The 25921-nt window shown below is 43.9% G+C and overlaps 1 protein-coding gene and 1 long non-coding RNA gene across 2 annotated transcripts in view; both read right to left on the bottom strand.

Annotated features, from left to right (window-relative positions):
* LOC134948824 (uncharacterized) overlaps positions 1-19607 on the bottom strand; it is a 218538-nt gene extending 198931 nt beyond the window's left edge. The window contains exon 1 of the long non-coding RNA XR_010183036.1: positions 18929-19607. This is a non-coding gene — a long non-coding RNA (uncharacterized LOC134948824). The remainder of the gene's footprint in view (positions 1-18928) is intronic.
* Positions 19608-24191: 4584 nt separating this feature from the next.
* Positions 24192-25595, bottom strand: LOC134949813 (paraneoplastic antigen Ma1 homolog). The gene has a single exon (XM_063938536.1). It carries the CDS (start codon positions 25593-25595, stop codon positions 24192-24194), a length of 1404 nt encoding a protein of 467 aa, XP_063794606.1.
* Positions 25596-25921: the final 326 nt, after the last annotated feature.

Raw genomic sequence — 25921 nt, 5'->3', positions numbered from 1 at the left:
ACTAGAGGAATGGTCAAGAATGTGGCAACTACAGTTTAATGCCAAAAAATGCAAAATCATTCACTTGGGTCTCAAAAACCCAAAGGCTAAATATAGCATTAATGGCACTAGGGTGGTCATTCTGAGTTGATCGCTAGCTGCATTTGTTCGCAGCGCAGCGATCAGGCTAAAAAACGGCAGTTCTGCGAATGCGTATTTGGCGCAATGCGCACACGCAACGTACGGGCACAACAAACTATTTAGTTTTGCACAGGGTCTAGCGATGCATTTCAGTCGCACTGGTTGCCGCAGAGTGATTGACATGAAGTGGGTGTTTCTGGGTGGCACCTGACCGTTTTCAGGGAGTATTCGGAAAAACGCAGGCGTGCCAGGGAAAACGCAGGCATGGCTGGGCGAACGCTGGGCGGGTGTATGACATCAAATCCGGAACTGAATAGTCTGAAGTGATCGCAAGCGCTTAGTAGTTTTTGAGCTACTCTGAAACTACACAAATAATTTTTGCAGGTGCTGTGATAAAAACGTTCGCACTTCTGATAAGCTAAAATACACTCCCAGTGGGTGGCGGCATAGCGTTTGCACGGCTGCTAAAAACTGCTAGTGAGTGATCAACTCGGAATGACCCCTATAATGGAAACTAGTGAGGAGGAAAGGGATCTAGGAGTCACTATTCCAGGTGACCTAAAGGCAGATAAGCAATGTAACAATGCAATTAGTAAGGCAAGTCAATTGCTTGGTTGCATAGAGAGAGGAATCAGTAATAGAAAGAAAGAAGTAATAATGCCACTATATAAGTCATTGGTATGGCCTCATCTGGAATACTGTGTGAATTCTAGAGGCCATATCTTAAGAAGTATATAATTGCATTAGAAACTGTATAAAGAAGGGCAACTAAAATGGTGCAAAGCTTACCAGGAAAGACTAAAATATCTTAACATGTATAGTTTGGAGCAGAGAAGAGAAAGGGGGGACATGATGGAAACTTTCAAATATATCAAGGGTCTTAAAGTACAGAAGGGAAACATTCTTCAAAGGAAACAAAGTATTTGAACCAAAGGACACATGCTGGGATGAGAGAACATCAAACTCCATGACATTCAGGTCATCATCAACATCAGGGACACCCGAGTCCAGAAAGTGAGCTCCACAGTTTTCAGGGGGTATACGGTCTCATCAGAGCTTTGTTCAGATGCACAGGGTATGTGCATCTGAACAAACATGTCAGTATATGTATACAGAACCATCTTTTTTTTTTACTACAGCAACTATAGCCGAAATCCACTGGGTTGCTTCTATCACTGGAGCCATGACGCCCAATGCTGTCAAGCAAATTTAACTCTGCTATCACTCAGAGGAGTCGTTACCTTTGGTGATACCTGGTGTGCACTCGTGAGTGGTGACATGGCCTCATGGTAAAAAGACACGCCCACTTGAGTGACAATTTAGGCTCATTCTCATCACACTAGGCAGCCCAACCTCTCTCCTGAGTCCTGGCACAAGAAAACAGAGTAGACGCTGCTCGATGACACAATCCAATGGGATGACACCAAAATAGACACCAAAATAGCAGAGCAGCTCTGTTATTTTGGTGTCACCCCCTCCGATGGTTTCACCCAAAACAATCTGCTCCTCCTTAGTGACTCCACTGCTATCACTTTGTCCATCAAGATTAGAAGCACACATCTAGGAGCACATAATGTGGGAGAAATAGTCTCATCTAAACAAATGTTATAGGTGACTGGGAGTTTTACCAATGGTATTACAACTGAACAGATCAAGAAAGTCTTTTTACTCTGGAACATCCTGTTAAATGACATGCACATCAGCCCTAAAGTTATTAGCCCCATGTTAGGTTCAGAGTTTGATCTGGGCTCTGGACTGGAATACTGGGCAGAAGTGATCAGAACTAGAGTGAATTAAGGGCCTAATTTAGACCTGGTCGCTGCAGCGGCAGTGAACGCAGGCTGAAGCCCTGTGCTGTGTGCACATGCGCAGCAGCCGCACTGCACGTGCTCACACAGTGAAATGCGAAGGCATCTCACTTGTGTGATCGCCTCTGCCTGATTGTCGTGGGGCGTGTCGACGGTGTTGTGGTGGCGTTTTTGGGGCATGGTCCGGACAATGCAGAACTATGTAAATGTTTTTGGGAATACCCCTTACATTCACTCCTTTTGCATACACTTTTAGCCACCTCCCAGTCTTCATCTTGAATCGCCCTGGGATAGCGAACCCCTTCTCCAGTGTTAGTGATGTTGTACACAGTTGTGAGCACCATCAGACATTAGGTTTGCACGTGCACAGGAAGGGTTTCCAGGACTTTTTGCACATGTGCAGTAGCAAAAAATGTCTCAACAGCAGGAACATCAATACTACATCCATCTCTGAATCAGCCTTGTTTGCAAATAATCACAGAACTCTGGGGAGCCAAAGAACTTTGTCTTTACTAGCTACAGTCATATTGAACAATGGCTGGAGAGGCACTTCCTGTATAACAAAGTGAATGGCAATGATACAACATCTGCTATCCAGACATAGCATACATTTAGAAAGGCAACTTCTGACACATGCATACTACAGAGCCAGCCACAGGGGACAGATAAACACACCCCTCCTTTGTCCCCATCTTCTATATGTTATCAGAGGCTACAAAAACACTGAGTCTGCCGCAGAGTTATGTGCAAAAAGAAGGGAAGGATAAGGTGTCTAGGTGTGTTGGATTAGAACCTCTGATTTAGGCAAAGATATATAGAAAGCTGGAGATGGTGCAAGCTAGTTCAGTTGAAGGGCAGATGAAGTACTGTAAATGTGGTAGTGTAACAGAGTCAAGAGTCTGTGCCTGTACTGGATAAGCGTTAAAGGAGGAGTTTGGGGCCAGTTGGGAAGGAAGAGAAAGATTTGAGATGGGGAGCCGGGACAGCAGGCAGTGTGTGGACAGAGTTAGGACTTCCGCAAACTGAACTAGAGAGATGGGTGTCCCTGAGATCCTGCCCAAACTGGAGTGGGATTCTGGGTCTCCTGGATTCTATACCGTTGGAGGTGGTTATTCTGTCTGACAGAGAGGAGACTCTGAAGGCAGATTTCCTTGGAGCAAAATTACTGCATTTCTCAGCCCAGATAGGAGGTACAGCTACAGTATGTGGAAAGACTGTTGCACTAACCTACTACTGTGTCTGTTGGTGACAGCAACTAGGGATGGAACATAAAAAATAAAATATACATCGATGTTTGTGGCAAATGTTCCAGTGCTATGATTTCTGTAACGGTAGGATCACACTTTCATCCTTAGTCTCAATTCCCCATTTTATGCATGCTAGTACCTTAGTTGCCTTTGTTGCTGCAGTTTGACTTTGGGTACTACACCAACTAAAGAAACGGAATCAGCTTCATTACAGCAGCACTCGTTCCCTTTCCACCAAAAAAATGTTTTCTGTGTTCAAATTGTATACTTTATTAAATATCAATATGTAAATTAAAAGATTCCAATACCCCTATGTGATATACACTGCTCAAAAAAATAAAGGGAACACTTAAACACAATTTTACTCCAAGTCAATCATACTTCTGTGAAATCAAACTGTCCACTTAGGAAGCAACACTGATTGACAATCGATTTCACATGCTGTTGTGCAAATAGAATAGACAACAGGTGGAAATTATAGGCAATTAGCAAGACACCCCCAATAAAGGAGTTGTTCTGCAGGTGGTGACCACAGACCACTTCTCAGCTCCTATGCTTTCTGGCTGATGTTTTGGTCACTTTTGAAAGCTGGCGGTGCCTTCACTCTAGTGGTATCATGAGACGGAGTCTACAACCCACACAAGTGGCTCAGGTAGTGCAGCTCATCCAGGATGGCACATCAATGCGAGCTGTGGCAAGAAGGTTTGCTGTGTCTGTCAGCGTAGTGTCCAGAGCATGGAGGCGCTACCAGGAGACAGGCCAGTACATCAGGAGACGTGGAGAAGGCCGTAGGAGGGCAAAAACCCAGCAGCATGACCGCTACCTCTGCCTTTGTGCAAGGAGGAACAGGAGGAGCACTGCAAAATGACCTCCAGCAAGCCACAAATGTGCATGTGTCAACTCAAACGATCAGAAACAGACTCCATGAGGGTGGCATGAGGGCCCGTCGTCCACAGGTGGGGGCTGTGCTTACAGCCCAACACCGTGCAGGACGTTTGGCATTTGACAGAGAACACCAAGATTGGCAAATTCGCCACTGGCACCCTGTGCTCTTTACAGATGAAAGCAGGTTCTCACTGAGCACATGTGACAGAGTCTGTAGACGCCAAGGAGAACATTCTGCTGCCTGCAACATCCTCCAGCGTGACCGGTTTGGCAGTGGGTCAGTAATGGTGTGGGGTGGGGTGGCATTTCTTTGGGGGGGCCGCACAGCCCTCCATGTGCTCGCCAGAGGTAGCCTGACTGCCACTAGGTACTGAGATGAGATCCTCAGACCCCTTGTGAGACCATATGCTGGTGCTTTTGGCCCTGGGTTTCTCCTAATGCAAGACAATGCAAGACCTCATGTGGCTGGAGTGTGTCAGCAGTTCCTGCAAGACGAAGGCATTGATGCTATGGACTGGCCTGCCCATTCCCCAGACCTGAATCCAATTGAGCACATCCAGGATATCATGTCTTGCTCCATCCATCTTGTTGGCGGATGCTTTAGTCCAGGTCTGGGAGGAGATCCCTCAGGAGACCATCTGCCACCTCATCAGGAGCATGCCCAGGCATTGTAGGGAGGTCATACAGGCACGTGGAAGCCACACACACTGCTGAGCCTCATTTTTACTTGTTTTAAGGACATTACATCAAAGTTGGATCAGCCTGTAGTGTGTTTTTCCACTTTAATTTTAAGTGTGACTCCAAATCCAGACCTCCATGGGTTAATACATTTTATTTCCATTGATAATTTTTGTGTGATTTTGTGGTCAGCACTTTCAACTATGTAAAGAACAAAGTATTTAATAAGAATATTTAATTCATTCAGATCTAGGATGTGTTATTTTAGTGTTCCCTTTATTTTTTTGAGCAGTGTATGTTGCTTTGATATTGTCACATATGAGGTATTATATGCTCCCCTCATTTTTTATTGGGGTCACAATAAGTAAAGTATAGAAAGAGTAACACGTATGGAAATATATAAAGAAAAAATATTCTGTGTAAATAAAGAAGTGATTTAAAAACAAAAATGCTTATGCACGGTCTTTATTCCATTATTGGTTGTATTCCTATAATGTTTCTAATTATATCCTATTCCTTCTCTGTAGTAGTTCTTGGCAGTGATATTTAGTATAGGTTACAAATGTAACATTATGGGGGTCATTCCGAGTTGTTCGCTCGTTATTTTTCTCTCGCAACGGAGCGATTAGTCGCGAATGCGCATGCGCAATGTCCGCAGTGCGACTGCGCCAAGTAAATTTTCTATGCAGTTAGGAATTTTACTCACGGTTTTTTCTTCGTTCTGGTGATCGTAATGTGATTGACAGGAAGTGGGTGTTTCTGGGCGGAAACTGGCCGTTTTATGGGTGTGTGCGAAAAAACGCTACCGTTTCTGGGAAAAACGCGGGAGTGGCTGGAGAAACGGAGGAGTGTCTGGGCGAACGCTGGGTGTGTTTGTGACGTCAAACCAGGAACGACAAGCACTGAACTGATCGCAGATGCCGAGTAAGTTTGAAGCTACTCAGAAACTGCTAGGAGGTGTGTAATCGCAATTTTGAGAATCTTTTGTTCGCAATTTTATTATGCTAAGATTCACTCCCAGTAGGCGGCGGCTTAGCGTGTGTAAAGCTGCTAAAAGCAGCTTGCGAGCGAATAACTCGGAATGAGGGCCATGGTCACAGATGTTACTAATTCCCTCTTCAGTGGTTACAATTGTAACATGTTTCTTCTCTGTGACACTTCCTGAGATGTTATTAGCAGCTCTATATTATTAGATGTATTAGTGATTTTTAATACTTGGGTGACTACACATGTGACAATACACAATAATGGGGAGTTATTCCTTTAATATACTTGGAATAATATTTTCCACATTTAGATACTGCCAGGTTGTTTCATCCCCATATTTGAATACACACAAATGCAAGCTTACATTAATGTTGTTTTTCTCGGATATAGGGGGTCATTTCGACCCGATCGTTCGCTGCAGTTTATCGCAGCGCAGCAGTCTGGTCAGAACTGCTCATACGCCGGCGCTACAGTGCGCCGGTGCATGCCAGCTGTCATTGCCTAGCGATCGCCTTTGAGGCAGAGGCGGTCGCTGGGCAGGAGGGGGATGGACGGCGGCGTTAAGCCGCCATTTAAGGGACGAGGTCCAGCCAACGCAGGCGTGGCCGGACCATTGGGGGGGGCGGGCCGCGGTGGCTGCGTGACATCACACGCAGCCGCTGCGACCTGGGCAGTGAGGAGGTTCTCCCGGCCAGCCGCAGGAGCTGCGCTGGCCGGGAGTAACTCCTGAGATGCAAAAGCATCGCCGCTGTGCAATGCTTTTGCATTTCTGCAGGGGAGGGGGGGGGTTCACTGACATTCGGGGCACACTAGCCCTGTGCTGGGCATCCCCCTGATCATAGCTGTGCTAAATTTAGCACAGCTACGATCAACTCGGAATGACCCCCATTGGGCCTAATTCAAACCTGATCGTAGCAGCAACTTTGGTAGCAGCTGGGAAAAACCATGTGCACTGAAGGGGGGTGGGGGGCAGATATAACTTGTGCAGAGAGAGTTAGATTTGGGTGGGGTGTGTAAACGCTGGTTTACTTACAGTACTAAAAAGCATATACCTTAAACACACTTGATACACTATAATATTGAGCCGCTGCGGCCGTAGTAATTAACCTTTCACCTTTATATTATTTACAAACCTTAAGTACACAAGGTCGCACAGTGTATGTACTCTGCATATGTACGCCGAAAGGGCGTAGGGTCTACACAATTCGCGTACACAGGCCTATACGTTGTTACAAGAAAGAACTAAATTGAAAGCGCTGTCCACAATAAAGGATAGATAAAATTTTATTTATTTTGTATTGATAACTGTTAATATAAACACTTAAAAAGCTAAAACATAATATGTATATCTACAAAGCCTATTTCTTCAGTGATCCTTATCACAGGTACCTTGTGATTGCACTGGTAATGAATACTAGATTGCTGATTAGAACAATATAGCATGCAATAGGTGCTCTAATTAGCTCCACAGTGAACAATTCCTAGCAGCAAATTATATTATTCAGCCTCCTAAATACTTAAGTACACTTATATGGAACACTTATTTTCACAGCCCAAACATATCCAGAGGAAATGCATACAGTTGATAAATGCGGTTTCACCTCCCGCTGGGACAGCGTAGTGATACAATGTGTCCAAAGTGTCTCTGCCTTAGAATCAGGCTGAATATGTAACAAAGAATCAAGTCTCCTATGGAAGCTTTCCAGCTGATTAGCTTCTGACAGGCGTCCCCGTCTAAGCATAAAATAATTATGGATGAGATTCTTATGAAATAAACTGATTGCACAGTAACTTGAATGTCCACTGCAGGTGAACTGTAGAGATAGCTTATCTCACCGGTTTGTGCAGCTACCACATCTCCCGCCGGGCTCCGTCTCTGCCGCACATAGCGCTCAGCGGCTCTATCACTGACATCAGCGCTGTATTCCTCCCGTTGGTGTGGGTTGGATGCAAGTATGCAAACAGCTTGGAGCGCAGAGATCCTCCGGCCAGTGGTTCAGAACTGCATCGGCTGTTATGCGCTTGGCCCGTAATGGCAGGGTGGCACAAGTTCTCACCGGCGTTAGGAGAAGTGATGTCGGCTTTGCAGAAGCTCAAGTCCATATACAGGGGAAAAACTTTAACATGTTTCTCAGCCTGTTACCCGTGGCTGTTTCCTCAGAAGTGAATTTCCCCTTGTCCTCATCCACTGCTTTTATCCTCACAAGGTGTAATCATCATTTCCACCTGTGCATTAACCCTTTCCCCATCAGGGGATGTAATTAGCAGTATACATACTCAATTATAAATTATATATAAAAATAGTGTTAATAAATAAAATATAACATACATTATCGTTACTAGCATAGGTTCTTATCATTGGGCTATTTCTTCAAGAGCTGACACACATAAAACATCATTTTGTTACTAAACCTTCCCTTTCGAATTAATCATTAATTGATGTAGGTTTCATATTTATTTGTATTTTTATTTATTCAATGGTTTCAATAAATACAACCCCTGATATCATCACTAAATTAGATTTTACTTTCTTTCATTCAATTTCTTTGCTTAATTTATGCTAAAAAAACTAATTTACCGATTATGTTTAATCAGCAATAACCTTATAACATGGTAATGGAAAAAGCACACCCAAAACAGGTAGAAATTAACATATAGATCCCTATATACTAATTTTCTCCCCCTCTGATAAATTGTCAATAATATTCAAGACCTCATATACTCTCTCCACTCTATTCTTTAATAAATCCTATGGATGAAACTAATATAAGAATAACACTACAACCAGGACATGAACTAGTGCTGGAGACTATATGTCTCCTTAGATGTTATTTAGCTCAATGGAGTCATTTAGGCTTTGCGGCACCAATGTCCCCAACTTAAAAATCCAGAATGCCTCTTTTCTACAGAGTTCACGGTAACGATCCCCCCCCCCCCCCCCTTATAGTCGCCCCGATCTGTTCAATTGCTTTTACTTTTAGATTTTTCAATCCCCCCTTCTCACAATTCAATATGTGTCTCGGCACACTATGGCTTTTACATTTATTAACTATTCCTCTCCTATGTTCTAAAAACCTAACATTTAAACTACGGATAGTACGGCCTACATACTGAGTTCCACAGCCACATGTAAGAACATAAATCACATAGGAGGACTGGCAATTCATAAAGTCCTCCAAAGGGTGGGAAATCCCATCTGTATGTGATATAACTACAATACTCCTATGTTCTGCATAGGGGCAGGTGATACATCCATTTCTTCCACATTTAAAAAACCCTTTTGGTTTTGGTGGTAGCCAATTTAGTGTATTATTTTGGCCCAAAGTGTCACCTATTTTCTTCTTCTGCAGCATACTGGGGGCTAACTTTGTTTTAGGTTCCTAGACTTCCTAAATACTACCTTTCTTTTATCATTTAATAAAGGGGCTAAAAATTTATCATATTCTAATAATCGCATGTTTTTCTCAACAATAATTTTGATTTGTTGTGCAGCCGAATTAAATTGAGTTGTAAAAGCCAAAGAACTGGTTCCTACATCCTCTTTCATTTTCTTAGAACTCTTACTCTTTAGGAGTACTGCTCTATCTATCTTCTCCACATCTTTATATGCTTTACAAAGCAGGTCTTCTGGATATCCTTGTTCCACAAACGCCTTATGCATTATAACCGATTGTTTCTCGAAAACATCCTTTCGGGAACAGTTTCTCTTAAGTCGGAGAAACTGTCCTTTGGGGATGTTCTCTTTCCATCTTCTATGATGGCAACTATGGTAATTAAGATATTTATTACAATCCACACTTTTGGTGTAGGTTGATGTACGAATCTTACCTTCTATGATACTGACCGCTATATCTAGAAAATTAATATAATTATCACTAAAAGTGCTCGTGAATCTTAAACCAAAATTATTCAAATGAAGGTGCTCAACAAAACCTGTGATGGACTCAACATCCCCATCCCAAATAAAAAATAAATTGTCTATATACCTCCCATTTACCCCTGTATATGAACTTGAGCTTCTACAAAGCCGACATCACTTCTCCTAACGCCGGTGAGAACTTGTGCCGCCCTGCCATTACGGGCCAAGCGCATAACAGCCGATGCAGTTCTGAACCACTGGCCGGAGGATCTCTGCGCTCCAAGCTGTTTGCATGCTTGCATCCAACCCACACCAACGGGAGGAATACAGCGCTGATGTCAGTGATAGAGCCGCTGAGCGCTAGGTGCGGCAGAGACGGAGCCCGGCGGGAGATGTGGTAGCTGCACAAACCGGTGAGATAAGCTATCTCTACAGTTCACCTGCAGTGGACATTCAAGTTACTGTGCAATCAGTTTATTTCTGTCACAACTGAGGGCCTGAGCTGACGGGAGGCAGCCTCAGTTGTAGGGGCTGAGATGTACCGGAACCTGGGAGGTTGTATCAGACCCCTGGACATGTAAGTAACATGAAGAAGAACCGCCCGAAGGCGTGACCACGACAACTTGAATAAAAGTCAATGATGTTTATTTATGACAAACTCCATGCATCACAGTAGCAGTAAAAGAAACATAAAAGTCAGCAAAGAATAAATACAGTTCCTGGGAACTACAGGGTGGCAGGAGCCACAGGGCACTGGTAGTGTGAGATAGTTCTTATAATCTTCTAGATGGAAAGTCCTTACCAGGCCCGACTGTAGCAATGGAGATAACCCAGGATTGTACCAGCTGGTGTTCCAGGAAAAGCTGGGCTGCTGAAGATAAAACGGCTGCTGTGGATACTGGCTGGAACCAGACTGTTGTTGGCACGGAGTGGATACTGGCTGGAACCAGTTAAATAATAAATGAACTTGGGAGCGATGAAATATGAGCTGAAATTAGGAGTTTGAGAGCGGTGAAATTATAATACCGGTGGAGAGTGGTAAACTGTAGAAAGGACACCGGCCCTTTAACAGAAGCTGTACTCTGCTGGAAGCTGGGCTGGAAGCAGGTAATGTTGTAACTGGAAACAGATGAATCCAAAATGGATCGGAGAGTCAGGCTACACCGCAGGTGGAATGCTGGTGCGGGTCTCTATGGTGGAAGTCTTGAGACAGGAGCTGGAACCTGGAAGACAATCACAGGAGAGAGACAAACAGGAACTAGGTTTGACAACCAAAGCACTGACGCCTTCCTTGCTCAGGCACAGTGTATTTATACCTGCAGCAAGGAAGGGATTGGCTAGGCAATTATGCAGATTAACAATACTGACAACAGATTGGAGGAAATGATCAGCTGACAGAATCCAAGATGGCTGCGCCCACGCAGACACTTGGAGGGAAGTTTGGTTTGTAATCCATGTGGTAATGAAAACAGTAATGGCGGCGCCGGCCACTGGAGACAGGAGACGCCAGGCTGACAAGTGCACATCCAACCACGCGGACACAGCGGAGGCCGCGGCTGACGTAATCGCCACTCTGACACTCTGCATGCAGAAGCTCAGGGACGGCGGCGGAGGCCGCAGGAGACGCCATGCCAGATGTAATATGGCGTTACTGTGACAGCGTCTCAGAGAGACAGGAGAGGATGCAGGAATGTGAACATTAGGATAACAGATGGGATCCGGTCCTGGAGCGCTGAGCCAGCCTTAGGAGGCATCTGATGGGTAAGAAATGGCGTCCAGATACCCGGATCGTGACAGCACCCCCCCCTTTAGGAGTGGCCCCAGGACACTTCTTTGGCTTTTGAGGAAACTTGGAATGGAATCTCCGGACCAAGGCAGGAGCATGGACATCAGAAGCATTGGTCCATGAACGTTCCTCAGGGCCATAACCCTTCCAGTCAATAAGATATTGTAGTTGACCGTAACGGTGACGTGAGTCCAGGATCTTGGCCACTTCATACTCAACGCCTCGTTGAGTTTGGACTTTCGGAGTTGGAGGAAGTGAGGAATGAAACCGATTCAAGATCAGCGGTTTCAACAGGGAAACATGGAATGTCCTGGGTATTTTTAAGAAGGGCGGCAACTGGAGTCTGTAAGCAACAGGATTGACGACTTGTTCAATCTTGAAAGGACCGATATAGCGAGGTGCAAACTTCATACTGGGAACTCTTAACCTCAAATTCTTCGTGGACAACCATACCCGATCACCCACCTTGAGAGCAGGAACTGCTCGACGCTTCTTATCCGCAAACTTCTTGTACCTGAACGATGCCTTGAGCAGAGCTGATCGTACGCTCTTCCAGATATTGGCAAACTGATGCAAGGTGATATCCACTGCGGGAACAGAAGTTGCTGGAAGCGGTTGGAACTCAGGGACTTTAGGGTGGAATCCAAAGTTAGTGAAGAATGGTGTTGAAGCAGAGGAAGAATGATACTGGTTGTTATGACAGAACTCGGCCCAGGGAAGTAATTGAACCCAGTCATCTTGAGAGGAGGACACATAGATGCGGAGGAAGGCCTCCAAGTCCTGATTCACCCTCTCGGTTTGACCTTTGGTCTGAGGATGGTAAGCCGTGGAAAACTTTAGCTTGACTTGGAGGACTTGACATAAACTTCGCCAGAATTTGGCTGTGAATTGAACTCCTCGATCTGAAATAATTTCTTCAGGAAGACCGTGGAGTCGGAAGATCTCTTGTATGAATACTTGAGCCAACTTGGAAGCTGACGGAAGACCGGTGAGAGGAATGAAGTGTGCCATCTTGGTGAACCGGTCAACTACCACCCAGATGGTATTGAACTTGTTGCACATGGGTAAATCTGTAATAAAATCCATCGACAAATGGGTCCAAGGTCGACGGGGAACAGATAGTGGAACCAGTTGCCCCGCAGGCGACTGGCGGGATACCTTATGTTGAGCACACTTTGGGCAAGATGCAATAAACTCCAAGACGTCCTTTTTCAGAGTTGGCCACCAATAGGACCTAGAGATAAACTCCAGGGTTTTTTGGATACCTGTATGTCCGGCAAAACGGGAAGCATGGGCCCAATGCATGAGCTTCTTCCTTAGCATCGGTTTCACAAAACTTTTCCCTGATGGGGGCGTAGAGTCCATCCCTACCATGGAGAATGCCAACGGATTTATAATAGGATGCTTGTCTGAAGACTCTGACTCATTTTCTTGCTCCCATGAGCGGGAAAGGGCATCGGCCTTGCGATTCTGAGAGCCCGGACAGAACTGGAGTTTAAAGTCGAACCTGGAAAAGAAAAGTGCCCATCTGGCCTGACGAGGGTTGAGACATTGTGCGCCTTTCAGATATAAAAGGTTCTTGTGGTCTGTAAGTATGGTGATTGAATGAGAAGCTCCCTCCAACAGATACCTCCACTCTTCTAGAGCGAGCTTGATGGCTAGCAACTCCTGGTCGCCAATGGCATAGTTGCGCTCAGCTGGGGAGAACTTCCGGGAGAAGAAACTGCAAGGGTGTAAATGGCCATCTTTAGCCCTCTGAGATAACACCGCTCCTACTCCAACGGAGGAGGCATCCACCTCTAAGATGAAAGGAGAGTCGATGTCAGGCTGTTTCAGAACAGGCGCAGAGATGAACCTTTGTTTTAAAAGATGAAATGCTTGCATGGCTTCTTCAGACCACTTGGACGGGTTAGCACCCTTCTTAGTGAAAGCAGTAATAGGCGCCACAATGGTGGAAAAGTCTCGTATAAACTTTCGGTAATAGTTGGCGAACCCCAAGAACCTCTGGACCCCTTTGAGGGTTAAGGGTATCGGCCAATTTTGGATTGCTTGTAGTTTCTCAGGATCCATCTCTAGTCCGGAACCGGACACAATGTACCCTAGAAACGGAATGGACTTGACTTCAAAGACGCATTTCTCTAATTTGCAATAGAGATGATTGACACGGAGACGGGACAGAACCTCTTTAACCCAAAAACGATGTTCCTCTAAATCGTTGGCAAAAATGAGGATATCGTCTAGATAGACCACGACATGACGGTATAGAATGTCTCTGAAGATCTCATTGACAAAATGCTGGAAGACAGCTGGAGCATTGCTCAATCCGAAGGGCATGACGAGGTACTCATAATGTCCGTCACGGGTGTTAAAGGCGGTCTTCCACTCGTCACCCTCACGGATCCGGATGAGATTGTATGCACCTCTCAAGTCCAGCTTTGTAAAGATGGTAGCTCCGCTAACTCTGTCAAAGAGCTCAGTAATCAGGGGTAAAGGATAACGGTTCTTGATGGTAATGTCGTTCAAACCTCTGTAGTCGATGCACGGCCGCAGACCACCATCTTTCTTTTTTACAAAAAAGAAGCCTGCGCCGGCTGGAGAAGAAGAAGGTCGAATGAACCCCTTTGCTAGGTTCTCTTTAATGTATTCCTCCATAGAATGCGTCTCAGGCAGAGACAACGGATAAGTTCGGCCTCGAGGTGGAACCTTCCCTGGAACGAGATCAATCGGGCAGTCCCATTCTCTATGAGGAGGAAGGATATCAGCAGAAGCTTTACTGAACACATCCGTGAAATCTTGATATGGAGGAGGTGGAACATCAGACGACCTGGGGGAGGAAGAACAGACAGGCAATACTTTAAACAAACATGTCTCAGCACAGGAGGAACCCCATGCCAGGATTTGCGTAGTCGTCCAATCAATTGTAGGATTGTGAAGACGGAGCCATGGAAGGCCCAGGACCACAGGATGTGTGGCTCTTGGAATCACTAAAAAAGAAATAAGTTCGGAATGAAGAACTCCCACTCTCAGACGAACTGGTAGAGTCCTTAAAGAAATAACTGCATCAAAAATTTTGCTGCCATCCACGGCAGTTAAAGAAATGGACGAAGGAAGTCTCTCGGTGGGTAGGGACCACCGTTTAACATAGGCTTCGGTAATAAAGTTCCCAGCTGCTCCGGAATCAATGAGGGCAATGACGTTCCGATAACGTTGAGCAACTTGAAGCGAGACTGGGAGATTACAATCTTGAAGAGATGGAGAAGAGATCATTACTCCTAGCCGGCCCTCTCCTTGGCGAGCTAGGATTTGGAGTTTCCCGGACGTTTGGGACAGGCATTAATGGTGTGAGACGGAGCTGCACAATAAAGACAGAGAGACTCGGAGAGACGTCTTCGGCGCTCAGCAGGAGTTAAACGGGAATGGCCAATTTGCATGGGCTCATCTTTAGTTGGTGACAGTTGGCGAGGAGGAGGAGCAGAAGATTTTGGAGCAGATGATCTTCCACGCTCAGTTGCTCTCTCTCTGAAACGTAAATCAACTTTCGTGCAGAGTGAGATTAGCTCATCTAACTTAGAGGGTAAGTCTCTGGTAGCTAACTCATCTTTAATACGCTCAGATAAGCCATGCCAGAATGCAGCATACAGGGCCTCGTCGTTCCATGCCAGTTCGGATGCCAGGATCTGGAACTGTATCAGATATTGTCCTACAGTACGTGACCCCTGGCGTAAACGGAGAATCTCGGATGAAGCTGAGGTTACCCGGCCTGGCTCGTCGAAGATGCGCCTGAATGTTGACATGAAGGCAGTGTAGGAAGATAGCAGGGTGTCGGACCTCTCCCATAACGGTGATGCCCAATCAAGGGCTGACCCACTGAGAAGAGAAATAATGTAGGCAATTTTTGTACGGTCACTGGGAAAATTGCCAGGTTGTAGCTCAAACTGAATCTCACACTGGTTGAGAAATCCCCTGCAGAATCTTGGAGATCCGTCAAATTTTGCTGGCGTTGGAAGATGAAGACGTGGAGCAGAAATGGGTAAGGTGGGTGGGGTTATAGCTGGAGTCACTGTGGTTGACGCACCAGATGCGCCTGATCCACGGAGAGTTGTCTGAATCCCATCCAGCCGAGTAGAGAAATCCTGGAGACAGCGGATGATGTGGCCCTGTGCAGCCTCCTGATGTTCTAGTCGGGCTGCCAGTTCTTGCATTGGCCTAGCCGCTTGATCCTGGTCTCCGGCTGGATTCATTAGGTCAGTGCTTACTGTCACAACTGAGGGCCTGAGCTGACGGGAGGCAGCCTCAGTTGTAGGGGCTGAGATGTACCGGAACCTGGGAGGTTGTATCAGACCCCTGGACATGTAAGTAACATGAAGAAGAACCGCCCGAAGGCGTGACCACGACAACTTGAATAAAAGTCAATGATGTTTATTTATGACAAACTCCATGCATCACAGTAGCAGTAAAAGAAACATAAAAGTCAGCAAAGAATAAATACAGTTCCTGGGAACTACAGGGTGGCAGGAGCCACAGGGCACTGGTAGTGTGAGATAGTTCTTATAATCTTCTAGATGGAAAGTCCTTACCAGGCCCGACTGTAGCAATGGAGATAACCCAGGATTGTACCAGCTGGTGTTCCAGGAAAAGCTGGGCTGCTGAAGATAAAACGGCTGCTGTGGATACTGGCTGGAACCAGACTGTTGTTGGCACGGAGTGGATACTGGCTGGAACCAGTTAAATAATAAATGAACTTGGGAGCGATGAAATATGAGCTGAAATTAGGAGTTTGAGAGCGGTGAAATTATAATACCGGTGGAGAGTGGTAAACTGTAGAAAGGACACCGGCCCTTTAAGAGAAGCTGTACTCTGCTGGAAGCTGGGCTGGAAGCAGGTAATGTTGTAACTGGAAACAGATGAATCCAAAATGGATCGGAGAGTCAGGCTACACCGCAGGTGGAATGCTGGTGCGGGTCTCTATGGTGGAAGTCTTGAGACAGGAGCTGGAACCTGGAAGACAATCACAGGAGAGAGACAAACAGGAACTAGGTTTGACAACCAAAGCACTGACGCCTTCCTTGCTCAGGCACAGTGTATTTATACCTGTAGCAAGGAAGGGATTGGCTAGGCAATTATGCAGATTAACAATACTGACAACAGATTGGAGGAAATGATCAGCTGACAGAATCCAAGATGGCTGCGCCCACACAGACACTTGGAGGGAAGTTTGGTTTGTAATCCATGTGGTAATGAAAACAGTAATGGCGGCGCCGGCCACTGGAGACAGGAGACGCCAGGCTGACAAGTGCACATCCAACCACGCGGACACAGCGGAGGCCGCGGCTGACGTAATCGCCACTCTGACACTCTGCATGCAGAAGCTCAGGGACGGCGGCGGAGGCCGCGGGAGACGCCATGCCAGATGTAATATGGCGTTACTGTGACAGCGTCTCAGAGAGACAGGAGAGGATGCAGGAATGTGAACATTAGGATAACAGATGGGATCCGGTCCTGGAGCGCTGAGCCAGCCTTAGGAGGCATCTGATGGGTAAGAAATGGCGTCCAGATACCCGGATCGTGACAATTTCATAAGAATCTCATCCATAATTATTTTATGCTTAGACGGGGACGCCTGTCAGAAGTTAATCAGCTGGAAAGCTTCCATAGGAGACTTGATTCTTTGTTACATATTCAGCCTGATTCTAAGGCAGAGACACTTTGGACACATTGTATCACTACGCTGTCCCAGCGGGAGGTGAAAAAGCATTTATCAACTGTATGCATTTCCTCTAGATATGTTTGGGCTGTGAAAATAAGTGTTCCATATAAGTGTACTTAAGTATTTAGGAGGCTGAATAATATAATTTGCTACTAAGAATTGTTCACTGTGGAGCTAATTAGAGCACCTATTGCATGCTATATTGTTCTAATCAGCAATCTAGTATTCATTACCAGTGCAATCACAAGGTACCTGTGATAAGGATCACTGAAGAAATAGGATTTGTAGATATACATATTATGTTTTAGCTTTTTAAGTGTTTATATTAACAGTTATCAATACAAAATAATTTTTTTTTTATCTATCCTTTATTGTGGACAGCGCTTTCAATTTAGTTCTTTCTTGTCAAATAAATATATTGGAAACCAACAACCCAATAACTTGAGAGCGGCAGTCCTTAATAAGGAGAGGAGTATTAATGAACTGATAAAGCATTTTAGCAATTTGAGTTGGGACAGCTGACACACTTTGAAGCTTAGCGCTTTTTTTGCTTGGAGTTTCTATACGTTGTTAGCACAATGCAGCAGCCTGAGTGGCTGTAAATACACTTTAAACCTTAGCAAGTGTAACCCTAGTTTCAGGGGTTGTAAGTATCTGTAGCGGATACTCTTAAGTTTGTGCCTCCACCCAAGTCTTTTAACTATTCATTAACTATGAATTACGTTCAGGGTTGACTTGGGACACCCTTTAAACATATATATATATATATATATATTGACTATCCCTTACTAATGTGTGGTGCTTTTACTTTACAGTTTTACCTGAATAACTCTGAATCTTCATCCCAGCATTCCTGGATCTATCCGGCAGGTAAGTAATACACTAGACCATATTCATTGTATATTTTACTTATATGCACCAATAAATATATTACCTAGATAATATTCTATCTATTCCTCTCTATATTCTAACAAATTCATACAATTAAATACATTAAATTGTGTAATACATCTGCTACTACCTCAATTAATCTGTTCCCCCTATACTAATAGATATCTTACTTAAAACAATGCTTTTCAAAATAAATTCATAGGTATATACATATTATATTCATATGCAAGATTAGTCCAACACCTGGAAGATGTCCAAGTATATATCTGTCTCCATGCAAATAACAGTTCTGATGATCCTTGACACGCTGTATGATATGGCTTATTATACCATTAAATGTGGGATACTATAAATTATTTTATAGTAGACTGTAGGATGATTAACTATTTAATGACAGTTCTCCAACAATCAAAGAATAGTTGGGCTAAGGCTCCTGAATAGCCCGTTCCTGTAGAACTTTGTAGCTGTATAATTGAGCTGGACAAGGCTGTCTATGAACTCAGTTAAAATGGTTTCAATATAAATTACATAGTGTCTCTTTCTTTATTTTGTATCCGTTAAGCTCTCTACTGTTGAAATGCTGCCACAAATAATATAAACTGTATCCCTTCTGTCTAGACTGAAGTATGGAAGCTGAGTGAGCTATTGATCCTGTGCTTGTCACTGGCTAATTCCTCATAAGTAGAATCATAGATCTCTGATACCAGGCCACTGCGGGTAAATAAGCCCTCTAGTAATTAGCTCAGCTTTTAGTGTAATAGTTCAGTAGGTTATTGCTGGCATAACTGGAACCATGCATTTAATAGATTAAAGTTAGTAAATTAGTTCAAATGGTTCCTGAGCTTTAATGATGTGGTGGCTTTCAATTAATAATAATACTGTAGAATGGCTGCACCCAGGTTACGTTATAGAATTGTATATACGTTGAAAAAGGGTACAGTATAAAATAAAACTACAGACCTCAGACGTCTTCTATGAATGCCTCCTGACACTCACTCTTTTCAGGCCTGGTAGCTCCGCCCACGTATCCTCTCATTGGTGGGCAGTGGATCTGTGTTAGGGATACTTAGGAGTATCTGCTTGCATGTGGCTAATTACAGGTGACGGTTTCTTCATGGATCACCGACTGATGCTCTGGTAACCGCTCCCCCAGGCTTTCAGCTCTCTGTGGCTCCGGACGTCGGTCACCCGATGCGCCGGTAACAGCTCCCCCGGCTCACTTCTCACTGTGGCTCCGGACGTCGGCCACTCGATGCGCCGGTAACAGCTCCCCCGGCTCACTGCTCACTGTGGCTCCGGACGTCGGCCACTCGATGCGCCGGTAACAGCTCCCCCGGCTCACTGCTCACTGTGGCTCCGGACGTCTGCCGCTCAATGCACCGGTAACAGCTCCCCCGGCTCTCTGCTCTCGGCTGCTCTGTCCGTCTGCCGCTTGCGTTGCTGGTAACAGCTCCCCCGGTACTTGGCTCTTCGCGGCTATTCGCTCCCTCAGCTCGCCGCTGTAGGAGCCACTTGTCTTCGGTGTGCTATCGCTCGCTGGAGACCTCAAATCATCTCCTCTGCGCCGCCAATGCTTACAGCACAGCTCTTTGAGGCGGGCAGGGAGAGAAATGAGTTACTCCCTCAGAGGCGCACACAGTAGTCCCGTTCAGCGCTACAGCTCCCCTTTTTATACTGGAGCCCCAGGGGCCACGAGAGCCCTATCGTCCTCGTGAGTACTATCTTTTCCCGCCTACAGCACGAGCTATTATCATTAGTTCCTCGTGCCCTATTGAGGGCTGTGGCAGTATCAGGGTAAAAGTTATTTTATAAAGTGTCCAGTCAGGCCCTGAATAAAGTACTACCAAATATCCACATATATACAATAAAGGAGGAAAAAGGTCATTCCATAATATTGAAATACCCATTATCCAGCAAATATTAGGCACAATTCCCCTACCATACTCAATGCTGAATTCTATTTACCTCATGACTGTGCACATATATTGAGATTAATATATGGAATAATACTATACCTTCTTATCAGCAGATATATACATATATAAATATTTACATACATGTAGGGCTATACATTAGGTACTATATATATACATATACATGCCATTATCCCTGGTTTTACACATTGGAGAGATATTAATATGAAAAAGGCTACATTTCTCCCCCTGGTGATCAGAATATTTTATCAACTCTAAATTCAGAGCACCATTTTACTAAAACATAGGGAGGGTTTGACTTCCCAAATACCCAAAGTAAGGCCATGTATGTACAACGCTAGGATAAACTACTCTAGGTTCACTACATGAATGCCCAAGCTGATCATAAGTAAGTATCATAGGGGGTTTACGTTCCCTTTGAGGTCTGGGGTTTTCATCCCTTGCTATATTACTTGATGAAATAGGTAGTTCATCCTCATGGCTAAGATAGTGTGAGGTATCCTCCCGTGAAGGATCAGGGGATTAATTTATATTCCATGGTTCAGTGGACAAGTGTCGATAGTCCTCGCTCAATTCCATTATAGAATTGGATTGTTGAGAAGGAGTGTCTCTGGTGTCATATAGCTCCCTACAAGGAACAGGTTGACTCGTTTTATAGAAGAATCCCCTGTCTCTCAGCTGGGATTCGGACCATTCAGACGTTGGATACTCTGTAGAATTAGAGAGGGTGGCACTCAACTTGTCAGCTACTTTATGAGGTAAAATATCATCCTCCATCGTGAAAGAAATATCTTGATTTATGGGCAATAAATGTTGGCGGTGGTACGTTAATATAGGCCCCTCTTTATCCTCCGGGACCAGCTGATAAACCGGAATATCTGGTAATTGTTTAATCACTCGATAAGGGATTTCTTTCCATCGGTTAGATAATTTTTGTCTTCTAGGAGTCCCTAATCGTCTTAATAGAACTCGATCCCCAGGAAGTAATAAGTGTTCCTTAACTTTAGCATCATGCCGCTGTTTATTCTTTTCACCATGCTTTTCAGATGCTCTTTTAGCAATTTCATGAGCAGCTTTTAATTCTTTTCTCAAATTGTTGACATAAGTATTATAAGTAGACTGCTTGGTAGATGAAATAGAAAGGCCCAAAGAAACGTCTATAGGTAGTCGGGCTTCTCGTCCAAACATAAGTGAATAAGGAGAGTACCCAGTGGATTCATTTCGGGTACAGTTGTAGGCATGCACAAGTTGATTAATGAAACGTTTCCATTGTAGCTTCTGCTTTGGATCTAAAGTTCCTAACATATCAAGAAGGGTTCTATTGAACCTCTCTGGTTGCGGATCCCCTTGGGGATGATATGGTGAGGTTCGTGATTTTTTTATTCCGCAGCAAATACACAGCTCTTTAATTAACTTGCTTTCAAAGTCTCTTCCCTGATCTGTATGGATGCGGGCGGGAAGTCCATAATGTACAAAGAAATGATCCCAAAGGGTCTTGGCTACTGTCAATGCTTTTTGGTCTCGAGTGACATATGCTTGGGCGTAACGGGTAAAATGATCAGTGATCACAAGAATATTACTTTCCCTCCCATTGGGCCCTTCTAACGATAAAAAATCAATGCAGATTAATTCCATAGGTCCAGAACTATTTAAATTGACCATATTAGCGGTGGGGGTTGGTAACTTCTTCCGAAGAATACAATTTTTACAGGTTTTACAATAATAGTCAATATCTTTACTCATGTACGGCCAGTATACTCTCTCTTGGGTAAGATGTAAGGTTTTATCCACCCCCAAATGTCCATGTTTGTCATGCAAGGAATATAAGATCATAGGAATATGGATAGTTGGAAGAACCAGCTGATACTTTTCATGCCCCTCTTTGGTAATAATTTTTCTGTAAAGGAGTCCTTGCTTGAATACTAATCGTCTTTTCTGTCGTAACAAAGCTTTGCTCTTAAAAGAAAGATTACACCCCAGAGTTCTTTCAGATTCCCTTAAATGTTCCAGCACAATAGCAATATCAGGGTCCTGGGATTGGTCTTCTCTCATTTGCTCGTTAGAGATGATAGGTAGGTCTTCCAACTCAGGAGTATTAATCCAACAATACATAGAAGGAATAGAGGCATCAGTGGCTCCCACCGAGTGTACTGCTCCTGAAGAATTGCTAGGTAGCAATTTTATTTGATGGCACAACCCTTGTAGTGCGGGAGCTGGTATTTCCACCCATTCATCATTTGAACTTACACAAGGAGGATGGGGTAATCTGGATAGGGCGTCAGCCTCTATATTCTGCTTTCCAGGTTTGTATTTTAAAGAAAACAGGTAATTGGACAGAGCGGCTAACCATCTATGTCCAGTGGCATCCAATTTGGCAGTAGTATTAATGTAGGTCAAAGGGTTATTGTCTGTGATCACGGTGAAGTGCACACCATATAGATAATCGTGGAACTTATCCACCACCGCCCACTTAAGTGCTAAATACTCTAACTTGTGGACAGGATAGTTCTTTTCACTTGTGGATAGGCCCCTGCTGATATAGGCTATGGGTTTTAACACATCTTCTTGTGGTTGGTATAATACTCCCCCTATCCCATCAAATGAGGCATCGATATGTAGCTCATAGGGAAGTTCCGGATTAGCATATGCTAGAACAGGAGAATGCGTTAGGAGATATTTCAATTGGTCAAAGGCCTCGTCACAAGCCGGCGTCCATCGATTACCGAAAACCTCTTGGGGCTTATAATAGTCTTTAAATTTTCTCTCAAGAGGCTTCATTCGCCCATGATGGTGGGAAGGGTAGCCCTTTGTTAAGTCAGTCAACGGACGGGCAATTCGAGAATACTGTGGCACAAACCTCCGATAGTACCCGCAGAATCCCAAAAAAGATCGAAGGTCTTTTAAAGTATTTGGTCTCGGCCAATTCTGTACAGCTGATACTTTATCTGGATCAGTAGAAATTCCATCTCGACTAACAACATGGCCCAGGTATTTCACGGTGGTTTGACAAAATTTGCATTTATCGACAGACAGTTTCAATCCCCTTTTCTGTAATCTGTCCAAAACTTTTAACAATCGGTGGTTATGTTCTTCCAGATTTCGTCCAAATACAATAAGATCGTCTAGATAAACTAGTACTTCCCTATAACACATGTCCCCTACCGTTTGTTCCATGGTCCTTTGAAATGTAGCTGGGGCTCCTTTTATCCCCTGGGGCATCTTTAAGAACTCAAAGAATCCAATGGGACAAATGAAAGCTGTCTTAGGTCGGTCTTCAGGATGCATCGGTATCTGGTAGTAGCCACTCCGCATATCCAAAACAGAGAACCATTTACTACCTTGCAAACAGTCCAAAGCTTCCTCAACTTTGGGTACAGTATACTGATCGGGAATAGTACGATGGTTTAATGTATGGTAGTCCACACATAATCTAATGTCTCCATTCTTCTTTCTGGCTACTACTATGGGAGAGGCATAAGGACTATCGGAGTCAGCAATAACTTGATTTTCCAGCAAACCCTTTAAATGTTGTCTGACGTCGTCAAAATCTGCAGGCGCCAAACGACGAGATCGTTCTCTAAACGGGGTCTCATTGGTCATATGTATGCGATGTTCAATTCCGATAGCGGTTCCCAAATCCCAGTCACTTAAAGAAAAAACGGGCTTCCTGAGCTTTAACTGTGAAATTAGTCGGTCTTTCTGATCCACAGATATATCACTATTCTGAAAACACCCTGATACTTTTTCAATAAATTCAGAGTCAATGTTACCAGAATTAACGGGTAGCAATGATGGAGTGAGATCACACTCTACTTTATTGGCTTTAACAGACTCTAACGTAGAGATGCCAGGGAATACTGTGGTATAGTTATCTTGCTGTTCCAAACACCAGTCAGATAGCATTTTAAACAAATTTGAATTAGTACCGACAATTACCGACACTATTCCTTTATCCCCAGGGGAGTCAGGGCACACTAATGCCAGAAACGGTAAGGGGTTTTGATAGCCATATGGCTGTTGGGGAAACTCTATCTGAGTAGTAACATATCCCAAATAGGGATATTTCTGCTCACTTAATCCCCAAATAGTTAATCCATCGAATGGCATTAAGGGAACTTCTGATAAATATTGATAATACCAGCTCTCAAAAATAATGGACACTTGAGATCCACTATCAAGTAGAGCGGTACACAAATGTCCATTAATTAAAACATGCATCAAAGGAGCCTGTCCCATCATTCCCTCTGGAATGAGAGTAGGCCACTGGTTACTCCCCATTTTACAAACAATTATGGGTTGGGAGTCGGTGCGGGGTTCATCGACATCTCTTCTATGTTTTCCGACTGTTCCTGCTGACGTCTATCCGGTGTAGCTGGGAGTGAAGAGAACATTCTTCCCTGATTACATTCAAAGGACCTATGTCCTAATTGTCCACATTTAAAGCAGGTGATATTAGAATTATCCACCGATCTCCTGTTGAATCCTCTACCCCGGCCAGAAGGGGATATTCTTGAAGCTGCATTTGGAGTGTTTTGTAGAGAAATTAATTGATCTAATTTCTTGTTTTGTTCCTCTATTAACTTAAGTAATTGTTCATTTACTGACTGAACTTCTACAGTAGGAGCAATTATTTTAACTCGTTTTAAATTCTTATCTCTGTTTTCAATCTGTACTTCTTCCACTTTTACTTCTTTTATCAATTCTCCTAAAGTAGGAGCAGGCTCCCTTGGCAGACTACACCTTAAACGTTGGGCTACTGGGTTAGTAGTAAGAGCCCCTCTCAAGATATGTTTCAATCGCCTCTCATCAATTTCCTGTGGATTAATCCCTCCTTTATCCAGAAGTTTGTAGAGAATTTTATCTAAGCGATAAATGTAATTGGTAAGCGTTTCATTAGGCTCTTGGTAAGTTTGATTTAATCTAGATAGAATGTCCCCTACATCCTCCAAAGTCCCAAATGAATAGTCCAAGGCTTCGAAATAATCTTTCAAAGTAGCTTGATTGTTACTTCTCCTGGTGGCATGAATTATTCCCATGGCGGGTCCCCTCAAACTTTCCACAATTCTTTGTTTTTTTATGTGCTCGGGGCATCTCCACTCCTCCGAATGTTGTACCGCCGCCTCTCGCCATACCTCATAGCTCTCTTCTCCTGTGGGAACTGGGGTTACCCCTGAAAAGATTCTCAGTCTCCGATACCCCCCTTCATAATGCCATCGTTCAAAATGATTAACCACTTTATCCATTAAATTTTCAACTTGGGGATCTATGTTATCCTTATCTAATAATTCTTTTTCGGAGGTATTACTGTTATTGGGGTAACATCCTGCACTTATACTCTCAATTTTACTATCTTCTTGCATTAAAGTCTTCTGCCCCCCATCTACATACTTATCCACTGGCCACATTATTTTCCATTTCTTACCAGGGGCCTTTTCAATTAAAATATTAGCTGGTATTACAGATGCATCTAATTGATTGTCATTACTAATTAAAATGGCACATATGTCATCATTAATTCCTTTCCATTTATCTACAATATAGGGTTGTTTTATTCCATACATTTTCTTAACTTCACTTACAATATCTTCATCTATTATTTCCATAAAATTTCCCAAAATGCTTAAACTTTTCTGTGCATCTACACCTTTGCTTCTACACCAGCTAGATATATCTTCTCCCTTTATAAACTCCATTTCTATCTATTTGTTCCGATCTCAGCCTTAGTGCCTCCAAATGTAACCCTAGTTTCAGGGGTTGTAAGTATCTGTAGCGGATACTCTTAAGTTTGTGCCTCCACCCAAGTCTTTTAACTATTCATTAACTATGAATTACGTTCAGGGTTGACTTGGGACACCCTTTAAACATATATATATATATATATATATATTGACTATCCCTTACTAATGTGTGGTGCTTTTACTTTACAGTTTTACCTGAATAACTCTGAATCTTCATCCCAGCATTCCTGGATCTATCCGGCAGGTAAGTAATACACTAGACCATATTCATTGTATATTTT

The sequence above is a fragment of the Pseudophryne corroboree genome, chromosome 8, assembly GCF_028390025.1.
Source record: "Pseudophryne corroboree isolate aPseCor3 chromosome 8, aPseCor3.hap2, whole genome shotgun sequence".
In the NCBI taxonomy this organism is placed as follows: domain Eukaryota; kingdom Metazoa; phylum Chordata; class Amphibia; order Anura; family Myobatrachidae; genus Pseudophryne; species Pseudophryne corroboree.
Note: the sequence above shows the minus strand (reverse complement) of the source record. Positions and strands in the feature narration are given on the sequence as shown.